This window comes from Chlamydotis macqueenii, chromosome 16, assembly GCF_036417535.1.
Source record: "Chlamydotis macqueenii isolate bChlMac1 chromosome 16, bChlMac1.mat, whole genome shotgun sequence".
NCBI lineage: Eukaryota > Metazoa > Chordata > Aves > Otidiformes > Otididae > Chlamydotis > Chlamydotis macqueenii.
The window spans coordinates 599,433-612,349 of NC_141571.1; the positions used below are offsets into that span (position 1 = coordinate 599,433).

A 12,917-nucleotide genomic window follows, 5' to 3' on the forward strand; every position below is an offset into this window, starting at 1 on the left:
CCTCAATATGCACTGGTTTGCACTCCAGTATTGCTGTTACCGCAGATGCGTTACGTAGGACATATGGTTCACCATATGCACAACTAAACCAGTGTGCCAAAGTTCCCTGAAATAAGAGGAGGAAATTTCCTGTGAGGAAGTGATAGGCACAGGAAGGAGGAGACTGTATTCCATCGGAAATGGATGTGACACCTGTAAATCCTTAGGGATTGCTTTAATTGCAGTCTGTTTCTGGAAGAACTGGCAGTTGTCCATGCTGAATTATCTTCCTGTGTTTGAATGCTATATTGACCTGACTGCAAATCTGTCTTTTTAGTTTCAAAAATATTACAACCTTTCTTAGTTTCCAAACCTTCCATATGATGACAACTTAACCTTCTTGGCAGAAGAAATGACAAAACCCACCTTTCTTCTTCTGGCTTACAGCTGATTCACTGGAAAGCAATGTCTCTGACCAAGAAAGCGACTCCAACATGGATCTACTGCCAGGAATACTGAAGCAGCAGTCACTGACACTTGAACTCTTCCCCAATCATACAGACAATCTTAATCCCTCCCAGCGAGTAAGGCAAAACTTGCATTGAAAAATGGCATTTATATATATGTATACACAGTTTTTTGCAAGAAGCACACTCGCAATGCTACAGAATTTTTTTGATAGCATATGATTTGGTTTCCTGGCATTAGGAGCTACTCATTCCTAGCCATTAGTCTTTAACATCTGTTTTGGTCCTGCCAGAATTTGCACCTGCAGTAGAGATTGCAAGATTACATTAATTAAATATAAAACTTAGAAGTAGTAGTAGCCTGCATACTGAAATCTTGAAACACATGCAGGAAAAAGTATATACAGTATTTACAAAGTAATTCAGACTCTAATGTGTGCTTGGAAATTTAGAGTGGATAGACATGGACACTTTCATACCTACCCAGTTTAAAATAGTAAATGTCAGTTGTATCTGAAGTATCAAAGATTAAGATGCTGTTGTATGGTAGAAAAGCAGAAAACCATGAACTGCTGTAACAGTTAGCAAAGGATTTACAACAGTTATTCCTTATATAGAATACACTTCCAAATGTGTATTTAGTTAGTGGTTTAAGATCTTTGAGAACATTAAGAAAAACTTGAACCAGTTTTTGAAGAGCCAATATATTAAGAAAGATGGGGACAAACTCTTTACCAGGGCCTGTAGCGATAGGACAAGGAGTAATGGTTTTAAACTAAACAAGGGTAGATTTAGACTAGGTATAAGGAAGAAAAATTTTATGCTGAGGGTGGTGGAGCACTGGCCCAGGTTGCCCAGAGAGGGGCGACCGTTCTGTGATTCTATGCTGAGCACAAGTATTGTGGAGACCCAGATTACTGTTTCTCAGTGGGCTGTTCCCCTGCAGCTGCCCGATCTCAATAGTTGGCAAGGGCTGTACCTGTCTGAGATCTGAAAGACGAAGGAGCAACTGTGGAAACGCTAGTTGGCTGCATTACTGAACTCATGATGTTTGCAAATGCTACTCTCTTGTGTTCAAAACAGCTCAGTCCTACTTCCAGATCCAAGAGGGTGCCTCAGGGCCGGACCATTCCACCAATGGGACCTGAAACCAAAGTGTATGTGGTCTGGGTGGAACGTTATGATGATATAGGTGCGTAGAAGTTTTTATTGTTCACTGAAGTAACAACAGGGCAGGAACCAGAAGAAAAACTCTGTTCCATTCCTCTATAAAATGCTGAATCCTTATTAACATCTGTAACAGACACTGTTCTTTGATATTTGAGTGGTGGTCCGTCGGGTGTACGTGAATCAGTGGCATGTAGGTCTGGAGATTATTTTAGCTCTGACAGTACGTGTGAAATGCCTTCATGCACCTTCTTAAGCTTAATGCACAAGGCAAGCATGCACCCCTGTGTTTGAGTTCCCCTCAGCTGCTGTCTCCTCAGAGAGGACCTGCTCTTCCTTTAAAAAAGATGACTTCTGACACCTGCTGCTTCTGTGTTGAAGGGATCATCATCCTTCTTGGTTTGATGGTACCTTTGAAACTGTTTTGTTCTCTCTTGTAGGAGGGATCATTTATTCTGTGCTTGGGGTGCCTGTTTCATGCTCTCCACCTGCTTCCTTTCTGCACCTTTGTTCAGGCAGGGTCCTGCTCCTCATGCAACTTAATGTCTCTTGCTTTGGTGTTTCCTCTCTGACTGGTACTGACTGACCTGGGAGAGACCCAGCTTTGCCCATCCTGTTACAGCCATGGCCTGGACGATGGTGAGCAGCTGTTTACTCGGGTTGAGGAGTCCTTTCTCCCCAGTAACTTTTTGTGTGCTGGTTTTAAACCATGGTCTGGCTTTAGCGCTACATGAGAGCTTCTCTGTACTGGCCTACCCATCAGAGTTGTAACACTGGCCAGTAACTGATACTTTATTCTATCTTTGATTTCTAGTTGTGGTTCTCAGTCTGGCAGTAAGGGTGGGCCTTAGTTAAGCCCTTAGCTTCTCCTAGAGGAAAGCAGCTAAGAGAATGTGAGTGATCAAGAGGAAGCTTCATGTAAAGTGTAGGCATAAATTCTCAAGACTGCCACCTTGTCACATCCCACAGAACTTTACTGGGATCAGGAGGCAGACATGAAGTTCTGCAGCATCATTTCCTTACCCAGACATTGGCCCAGGGAATATTCCCTTAGCTCCAGGAGTCCCTCAGCTGCTTCAGTTCCCGAACTGGTGTTCCTGACCCACTTCTTTCTTGGATGGCTGCTAAAGCCAGCTCACTGTGGAGGCAGCAACTGTGAACTGTGCTACACATGCATGTTTCTGCTTGGCTGCTTCTTTCAGCAGCCATAGGAGTCTCCCAAAGCTCTGGGCCTGAAGCTGAAGACATGAGTTTGTGAGCCTCAGTAATCATGGCAGTTGGATTTGGGAGGCAGGAGAGCTCTTAAAAGTGGCTCCTAGCCCTGAGGCTTTACTTTATGCTCCTTATGTTCTTGGCTTTTGCCTTATGTTTCTGGTAAGTCTTTGAATCTGGAGAGTGGAAAAGCTGTCACTTTGTAGTCTAGGCTATTGCCTCTGTGTCAACTGCCTGCCCTCCCTCTTCCTCCATCTCAAAGTACATCTGTGGCCCTCCGTGCACTCCCTCTGCTTGCCCCAGCTTTTGTGTACTCATAGCATCCCAGCTCAGATGGCACAAGGTGTTTTCAGGCCTTATATTCTTTCTGCTGGAAGAGGCGTCAGCACTATCCTGATCTCTGAACTGTGCTTTTGTGAGCGATTCTTGGCGTCTCTCTTGGTTCCTGCTCCTAAATGAGGGATCTGAGTTCTTACTTCTTCCTCCTGCACCTTCATTATCCCATCACTTGTTAGCAAGTGCATAGCAGCAGAGTTGCAGGTTACGGTGAGGACCTGCAGAGCTTGGATTTGAGGAACAATACTGTTTGCTGGGGCAGGGCTCAAGGGAACTGTAGATGTGAGTGGTAGTATGGTTTGAAATTCCCAGCACTGTTCTTGAGGCTGATTACTTGTGGATAGGTGAAGATGCTGTTGAATAATAACTTGAAAGCTCTTTTTGTAACTGAGGTACTTCACCTCCTTCCTGCTTTCACTGTTCCTCTGGAGATTTTGACCTTTGGGATTGAGAGAATTGAGGGTCTGGGACAGCGTTACCCAGTCTGTTGAGCACAGGATGGCTGAGGTGTGTCTATACGCTCCATGAACACTTACGCTTAAAAACAAACACAGACTTTGCATCACTAGCAGTGCAAGAGCACCCGTGGTATAACTGCTTGAGAACTGCGTGGTTTTGACTGATGATAAATAATCTTTCTTTGTATGAAAACAAAACAAACTCCCAAAACTAGGGGAGTTAAACTTTATTCAGTGCATCCTCTTCTTACAGAAAACTTCCCCCTCCCTGATTTGGTGTCCGAGACTAGCACTGGTGTGGAAACTACAGCCAATAGTAGCACTTCACTAAGGTAAGACTGCTATTCTTGTCATTTTTCTTGATTTTTGTGGAGAACAGTTTAGGCTGCACTTTAGAAGAAGTCATGACTGAGATTGTGTTCTTCAGCTTTTACAGGCAACCCTGAAAACTCTAGGCAGCTATGTTAAAAAAAAAAAAGATGAGTTTCCAGAGTGGATTTTTTTGTTGTTGTTGAAAAAATGGAGCTTTTCATATCACTGCACTTTAAACATAAATTACAGAACAGAAAATGTGTAAATTTTGTGTTGAGTCTGTGATTAGCCTCCCTCCTGATTTACACCCTTGTGAGGTGGTTAATGCTGCATATGTATGGTGAGGCTTAAAGCCCTGTCTGCAGGACTCTCATTCTGTAGTGACAGAAGATGATGGGAACAGTACCATTGGTAAAACCCCTGTAAAGTCCAGAGGATGCACACAGAAGTCCCACTGGTTTAGCCACAAGACATTTTTTAACATTCTTTTAACACTTAACTTGGACATTTTTCGTCTACAGATTAATTGAAACAGTGCTATAAGACTGATTTAACAGTTGTGGTTTTTCCCCTAAGATCTACCATTCCTGAGAAGGAAGTTCCTGTGATCTTCATCCATCCTTTAAACACTGGCTTATTCAGGATAAAACTACAAGGAGCAACTGGGAAATTCAATATGGTTATCCCGTTGGTGGATGGAATGATAGTCAGTAGGAGAGCTCTTGGTAAGCTAAAGACTTTTAGGAAGCTCATGTTTTGATTTTTTTTTAATAATATATCTGCAAAATACATGGTCTGGAATCTTTTATTGGAAGAAGCATTGCGCATGGTAGAACAAAATAAAACCACGTTTTTTTCAGCAACGGTGGGAACAGGAACAGCAGAGGGAGCAGGTGGTCAGCACTTAGCTGACAGCAGGGCTGCACTGCAATTCTAGTAGGAGAGAAGCGAAGTGTTGGAACTGGTAAACCCGTGGTGTTTAGGTAAGAGAGATCAGAAATGTGACCTTAACGTTCGTCACTGAGAGCTAAGGTGCTGGTACGTGGCTGCCAGAGGGTACTGCCGAGTTTTTAGATTGTGATGGCATGCTGTATGCATTCCTTCTGATTTAGAAGCCAGATAGCAATTAAAAGCCACAGTAATTGAGGATTTTCTAATGTATTCAATAAAAATACTTAACCTACTATGCAGGCCTGTGTTAACAGGGGACTGTCTGTGCTCTCAGGCTTTTCCTGTGTTCCTGGGTGGATTAATGGATCTGTCTTGGTATCTGTACTGCCATAGCTTCAGTAACCCGAAATCTTCCTCCAGTGAAAGCAATTCACAAGGCAGAGCAAAACAAATAAACTAACATTAGGATACTTGTACATAACCATAAAACTAATATTGTAACGGTCTGTCCAGGGTGACTTTCAGGTTCTGGTTTTTGCATGCTTAGTTCAGCGATGGGGCAATCAAAGCCAGACTGGGCCTTCAGATAACATTTGTGAATTCAGCTGTCAGCAGTGACTTATAATGAAAATAATCAGGTGTGTTTTCCTAGAGTTGGGATAGTTTTTCAGCTGCATCACAAGTAAAATATAACAAAATTTGTCTCTTCTCAAAGTTCAGCAGATGTGATTTGTGTGCCCTCAGGAATCAAGTCCTCTAAATAAGGAAGACCCTGTTTGTTTCTGCTTGTAAGGAAGTGCTTGTGAAACAGCGATGGGGTTAATGGACATTTACCTCACTAGAGGCATATGAATTTCATTTCAGAATAGAATAGGATGATGTCCACTGCCAGCTTTGACCAAATGTTACTGCGTTGGTCCCCAGCCCTCTCCTCCCTGCTGTATACAGAGTTACAGAGAGGGAACAGCAGTGGCAAAGCAGCAAGGGAAACAGAAACCTGGTTCCAGCCACAGCCCATCACATCTTTCCTCATTCCCTGTTCCAAGGGGAAGGCTCTACTATTCCTACTGGCAAAAAGTGCCAATGGTACTTTTTTTTGTCCTGAAGGCTCCCCTGGCACTACCCACTGCGCCCTCGGGGCCCGCCCCAGCTCTGCCTGTCCTCCTGCGGCGTGGCCAGGGGCTGTAGCACTACCATTCTTCTATTAGCTGCCCTGGATTCTTTCACCTCTTGGTCCTGAGGGTGCTGTTGCAGACAGTTGCTTGGCTCTGGCAAAGCAGAGAAACCTTCCTCCTCCTCCAGCCAGTTTAGGGACTTCATTCCTTTTCTTATTAATTAATTAATTAATTTTTCACAGTAACATATCTGGGGACCATGCTTGTCTGTTATCAGCTACCTGTTGAGAAAAGTTCCTGACTTGATGGTGCCGAGCATCTCCCCTGGGTTTCCAGATGGGACAGAACCCAATGTTGTCTTTAGCTGCAAAACCAGCAGAGGGGCGCAGACTTGAATTTGTTTAAATTTGATTCAAATGTTTTTTCTTTTTCAGGTTTTTTAGTGAGGCAGACGGTAATAAATATTTGTCGGAGAAAGAGGCTGGAAAGTGATTCATATAACCCCCCACATGTCCGCCGAAAACAGAAAATAGCAGACATTGTCAATAAATACCGGAACAGGCAGCTGGAGCCAGAATTTTATACCTCGCTTTTCCAGGAGGTTGGGCTCAAGAACTGCAACCCCTAGGTCATTATCCTTCCAGGACAATTAGATCAGAGCTTGGTGGCTACAATAATGAAAACAGTTAAATTCCAACAACAAATTTCCTCAGCCCTCTGGAATTCAGGAAATCGTATTCTAGCACAAGTCAGCAGATACCATGTGGGAGGAATGAGAAATGAATCCAAAACATTGCAGTTGGGATACAGACTTAATTCACCTACCCTCAAAATATTACTTACTTCCAGTCTTCCTGGATGCTAGCAACATAATCTCTTCACCTAATCATCTATTCTAGACTAATTAGGAACTGTTAAGTGTCTCATTCTGTGAGAGGAAAACAATCAAGACGAAACCATGTCTGCATATAAGGATGGAAAACGAAATACAAACAAACCTGCCTTCAGACATCTTGCTACAGCCGCATGATAAAGGAGAAGGGAGGAGGACCTCTCCTCTGAGGAGAGAGCCTGTTCAGAGCATTAACTGTCCCTGTGAGGACATAAAGGACGTTCCTGCCCCACTTCAGAGCTCAGCGCAAGATCCTGCACTGCCTGTGACCAATTTGTGTACCAAAAGCAAGAGGAGGAAGATTGCTTGGAAACATCAGGTCATTAAATTCGTAGCCAAGATGTTGTATTTTACAGCTCCCTCTGTGGCTGGGAGTGAGTCCATCGGCATACGAGATTCCTGTCATGCTGATAGCAAACACCTGAAATTACCTGACTTTCCAGCGTAGGTTGTTACTAGATAAGAGAGCTCTTAGGTATATAAAAACAAGGTTATGACTTTCAGGTCTGTTTCAAAAGGTCACATTTAATTTTAGTAGCTTGATTTTTAATTTTCTTTTTATGCAACTCCTTAATTTATTTTGAGTATCGCCTACTCACCACTTCCATAAAAAGTGTAAACATCACTTTCTTTCCTTCCATTGGATTGAAATCTGGGGTTCCGGGGCTGCCTTCTGTCTGATTTTTATAGCATAAGCGATTTTCGCAGCTTCTACAACACTTTTCAGAAGCTCCTGTTAAACAGGCTAAAATAACTCAGAAAATTCAAGAATTATTCTATTTCCCATTACCTTGCCTTTCCATGAAAGCCCCTTTGTTGTTCTAGCTTAAAATTGTTTTGCATCCACTGTGCGGTGGTTCCCTTTCACCTAGGTCAGAAGTTTTCCTTTTCAGACTGTGGCTTTCACGTCTTCAGGACTTGGAGGATGTGCTGGGAAAAGCTGTTTATGATTACAAATTTAATATTGAGAATATAAAAGCTGCAGTGGGCGCTGGCAGCCTTGGGAGCGCTTTCAGGCTCCCGGCGCAATCTTAACTTGTGTTGCAGTAATGAATCATCGCTGGCACTCCCGGGTAGGTGTTTGTGATCGCTGGCAGCAGCACGTGTCCTTTTCCTTCCAGTAAGTAGGTGATGTAAGAGCGTGAGCAGAAATTTGGGGAGCTCCTCATGTTATTCCAAAAGTGTTTTAATTAGCTTTTTAATACGCATTGCAGTAATACCTGTCAGTCATTTGATTTTGATAATGTCAGAGTGACTTTTTGCAACAGTTCTGACCTGAAACAGTCTTAACTTGTTCCGTTACAACTTACTGCCAAGGACATGCCCTGCTCCTGTCTTTCCATGGACTTTTTCCCAAAGAGTTAATGGAAACATAGGCCCCTAAAAATACATGTGTAAGGACTTTCAAGATGTCAGCTAAAGGGGGTTTGGGTGACATGCGCTTGTCGCAGGGGACACGCACACTAGCCTCTCATGTCAGGAGCTCTGGATTTTGATCCAGATGAATCGCAAGTGGGAAGATGAAACCACACAAATAAAACCACTGTAGGAGTAAGCAGAATGGCTGGCCTGCGCTTGCGTGGTGCCCAGGTTGCAGGGCAGCACTTGGATGTATTGGCAAAGCTGTGAGGGGGAACTTGGGCAACTTCATTCTTCTGCCAAACTCTTGCCAATATCAATTTAATGCATGGACACTAAATTTACCCACCTTTTGTTTGTACCTATCGATCTAATTAATGGCCAAACACACTGTAGTCCACTGATTTAAAAGGCATGAGCAATGCACACGTAACGAATAAACATACTGAGCAATCTGTCCACACATCTTCACTCAGGTAACAGCAAACCATGTACCAGAGCCAAGTGTGTGTCACCTGCAAAGGCCTTGGTTTGTATTGTAATGAGCTGCAAAAGACACTTCTTTCAGGCATTGAGTACAATCGTAAGGTAAAGACGTGCATTTGGGGAAACCCTGGGGATGTGCCGCACAGCCCGAGACAGCTGGATGGGCTGCCTGAAAACGTGCTTCCGAGAGAGGCCTGTCCCTGCCGGAAGAGCAGTCTCGGGTCTTTGTCCGCGTTTGTCTAAAACGTGGGTATGGCACCCACTTGAACAGTAACAACCATGAAGGTCTTGAAAGAAAACTTTTGCACACATTGCTGCTGATCCCGCTGCTGGGGAAGTTCGCATTTATAACGTGCTTGATTTGATTTGTAAAACCAGCTCTAATGCATTGCACACTGATGTTGTGACCTGGCCGTAAGTGTTGGGTTTTGCTGTCTGGAAAGGTGAACCTTCAAGAAAGTTGCAGTTTAGTTTAACGATGTAGTGGTTACAGAAATGCATTGCCATCCCGCTTGGGCTGGGTGCTGGTCGCAGCAGCGAGTGCCCCTGGCAGACCTGTGCTGGTGGAAGGTGTCTGCAAGGGGCATACCTCCTTCCCCCGTGCATGGAGAGGCCTCTGACTTCGTAATAAAATGTAAAACACCAAATTGGGAATGAAATCCTTGTCCTGTCAAAGTCAGTGGCAAACTCTGATGGGTTCAGCTAATTCAGGGTACAACCTTGAGCTTTTTTCCCCAAAAGGGTCAGAACAAATGAGATTTATTTAAGTTCTGATTGCAAGAACATGTTAGTCAAGGACCCAGACTCTTCTCCATCTCAAACTGCTGTATCGCGTTTCCAGCCTGACAGCTTGCATGGCCGGGTTTGTGTTCCTGTTGTCGGAGCTGGCGAGTACTGAGCGCTTGTTTTGTGCCTAGCGTGACGCTGGTCTGGGCTCCCCGGGTGCATAGTGCTGCAGGAGCTGAGTTGCAAATGTTGTGGAGTGACTAAACTGAGACTTTCTGGTTTTGTCAGACCTTTCTGTTTGAGTTTGTAGTTCTGCTTTAAATTATGGCATCCTTTTAACAGTGCAGCAAGGGGGGGGACCATTGTGACCTTGTCAAACACAGTGTTGAGCTCGCAGAAATTTTAGGACCTTAATAAAGACTCTCTTTTAAAGAGAAGCATTTTTCTTGAACGTACTTTTTAAAAAGGCATTGCAACCTTACAGCAGACAGGAGATGGGAAGGACTGTGGCTGTGGAAACTGAGGTGTCTGCGGATGGCAACGTGTGCACGAGGCCGTAGGGAAGAGCAGCCCCTTGCTGCTCCGCTGGCTCCAAGTGCTGGCTGCTCCGTAGGCGGCTGCGTTTCCTGTGAGGTCCTGCATGCCTGGAAAGATGAGAACTAAATTTCAATCTAACAGAGAAATTTGATGTGATTTAATGATTGCGTGATCGAGTGATGTCTTTGAAGGCAAACACAGACCTTTTCCACATGGATTTTAGCAGGAGAGATCAGAAATGAGAATGCCAGATATCATGTGCTTCAAATCGTATACAATTGATATGAATTTCTGTATGTTGCCAAGACATGATCTTTTTGTTCTTATTGTATTTTTCTGTAAATATTCCTGGCGCTAAGTTGTAAAGTAAAGGCAAAATGTAAATATGAAGATGTGAACTATGTTCCCTTGTCTCTAGTACTTTACCTCTTATTTGTTTAGGGAAGGCACACAAAGGCTTGTTTGTATTTATGCCAATTCTTTGTCCAGGAGAAACACATCAAATATTGAATGTAACACAATTAGTCCAATAAATTTTAAAGATTCTTATCTAGTAACTTTGCAGTTGTCAATTTTTAATATTTTCCAATGCCTTTGTTTGAAATTAGCAGCCAGTGGAGCCGTTTCCCAGGGAAGCGGCAGATGGATGCAGTAAAATTGTGCAGGCTCTGCTACGCAGCAGCTTTGGTAACAGTGCACCAGCGTACATTGAAAGAAATCTTGTTGCATCTCAGTGGTGTGGAGAGTGAAAACATGGAAACACAGCTTTTAAAGGGAGACCAGATGCTCCTGCAATGCAAATGTTCTCCATGCGCTGCTGCTTCTCTCGGGCATGGATCCCCTCTGTGCAGCCGGCTCTGCTGCCCGTGGGCTGGGGAAGCTGCTGCGAGGAAGCTGTGCGGTTAAAATGCAGCACAGACAGCTCTTATTTCTGTGCAGCCTGAGGATAAAGAATTTGACTTCTCGGTTGTTTGGATTAGAAGACCTGGGCAGTGGTTCAGGAGAGCCGCGTGTCCTGTGAAGGTGATGCACCTGCTGAGCTCTGGGGAATTAGGGAAGCTTTGGGAAACCTGTGGTAGAGGGTGAGGTTGGTCAGGGCCCCTCCAGCGTGGGAGCGATGAGCCAAGCCACCCAGGGAGATCATAAACTCCTGCTGTGGGTTCCCTGGGTCAGGGCTGCAGTGTTCTGCCTGGCAGGACCTGTCTGTGTCTTGGCGCTTCCTTCACGGGGTCGTGGCTTCCCTGCCTTCTCTGTGGCGCTCCACCTTCAGAGCAGCTCCTAATGTGAGATGCTGCCTGCCTGACTCCAGCCTTCTGTGAGCTGGCCGCATGCTGACTCACCTGAGGGCTGGAATGAAACCGCTGAACCAGCTGTTCCCAAAGACTCGGAGCAAGGCGGATGTTGGTTTTCCTGCCAGCTCCCCCTTTGGTAACTTCAGCCCAAGCTCCTGGCCGCGTTGCTTCCAAAGGGAGGGTCAGTGCAGGTCCCACACTGATCTCTGAAGAATCACAGAAATGAGTGATAAATCATTAAATACCTTTCTCTGTAGTCCCAGATCATCAGGCCAGTAGCAGAGTGCACGTTCTGGGTTTGGTTTTGGAGGTCTGATGCTTTTTTCTTCCCTATGAAGGAAGCAAAAGTCTGTCCCTCTCTCAAGGGGCTGGGAAACCTCGGCTGTCCTTGCCGTGCGTCCTGCCCGCTGCTGTGGGCTTCTCGCTCACTGCAGGCTTCTTTTGGTTGCTTTCCTGCTGCCTTTTCCCCAATTTTCATTTTGCAGAGCGCAGTTTCTGCCCATGCTTCAGCCATGCAGGGAGCTGCTCTTCAGCCGCTGTCTGCTTCTCCTCAAAAATCCTTTGCTCTGCTGCGGCTCTCGTAACTCAGGTTTTCAGCCCCAAATGGACAAGGTCTTTGTCCCTGAATAAATGAACTGTGCTTGGCTGTGCTGAAGTGCAGGTCACCTGACAGCCCCAGCCCCTCCTGCCACACGCTGCACTGGCGGTGCCACGGACTCATCCTGCACCAATGCCCCGAGCTGCTGCCAGGCCCCCTCTTTTTTCCCCAGTTTTGTTGATAACTCTGCTGATAGCCTTGGGCTGGGCATCAGACGCAGCTCCCCACCCTGAGCTCGGCCAGCAAGCGCAGGGACGCCTGCGGCCTATGAACTCCACCCCAAGTCCCAGCAGCCTACGAACGCTCCTGCGGGTCAGCCGGGCTCTGGTGCTGCTGGCAGGAGCGGGATGGCAGCCCCAGTTTCTTGGCCCCATCCTGCACGGCAGCCACATGGGCTAGCTCGGGGCACCCAGGGGAGCTCCCAGCAGGAGCAGGGGCTGGTCAGGGGCTGAGGGCACCGTCCCAGCCCAGGGCCCTTCGGAGGAGCAGCGTTGGGGAGGGTTGGCCACTGCTGAGCTGTTTTGGGAGACTGGAAATCTTGGATGCTGACACAGTAACCAGAGTAATGAAACTGCTGTAGCGTGCCAGGGTGTCATTTTGGAGACACCGCGCAGGTGATTGCTGCAAACGCAGGAGTAACCAATCCAGGGAGGGAGGCAGGAGTGGCCACAGTGTGGAACAGCCCAGGGACAGTCAGTCTCGCCCTCCGCCATGGCCAGAAATTAGAATTAATTTCTAATTTGCTGTTAATTGATGGGAGCTGCTCCATGGGGAGTGCAGCAGCCGGCAGCACCCCGTGTCCTGTCCAGCCCGGGCAAGTGGAGGGGCCCGGCAGCTTTGCCATGGGGGAAGCAGAAGAGACACCTCGTCCCCAGCGCCCTCCACCATCCTGGTCATCTGCTTGATTCCTACAAACTCGCTGAGCAGAAGCATGCTGATGCCCAACAGACCCATTTTTTTCCCTGCAGTGTGGCTAATCCTGACCACAAATGGAGCCAAACTGTATTACAAATAATTTTCCAGGGTGAAAGGTAATTTAGTTACTGCTTTAGGCTGAGAAAATATTATTTGGCTGCTGGCAGTGAACATG

The 12,917-nt window shown here is 45.9% G+C and overlaps 1 protein-coding gene across 5 annotated transcripts in view; it reads left to right on the forward strand.

The window, feature by feature from the left end:
• RALGAPB (Ral GTPase activating protein non-catalytic subunit beta) overlaps positions 1–8,845 on the forward strand; it is a 66,782-nt gene extending 57,937 nt beyond the window's left edge. For all 5 annotated transcript variants that reach the window (XM_086760355.1, XM_086760356.1, XM_086760357.1 and 2 more), the window contains 5 exons: positions 427–563; positions 1,530–1,638; positions 3,873–3,951; positions 4,508–4,656; positions 6,372–8,845. In XM_086760355.1, the coding sequence (XP_086616481.1) occupies positions 427–563; positions 1,530–1,638; positions 3,873–3,951; positions 4,508–4,656; positions 6,372–6,565 (668 nt within the window). In that variant the 3' untranslated portion in view covers positions 6,566–8,845. The remainder of the gene's footprint in view (positions 1–426; positions 564–1,529; positions 1,639–3,872; positions 3,952–4,507; positions 4,657–6,371) is intronic.
• Positions 8,846–12,917: the final 4,072 nt, after the last annotated feature.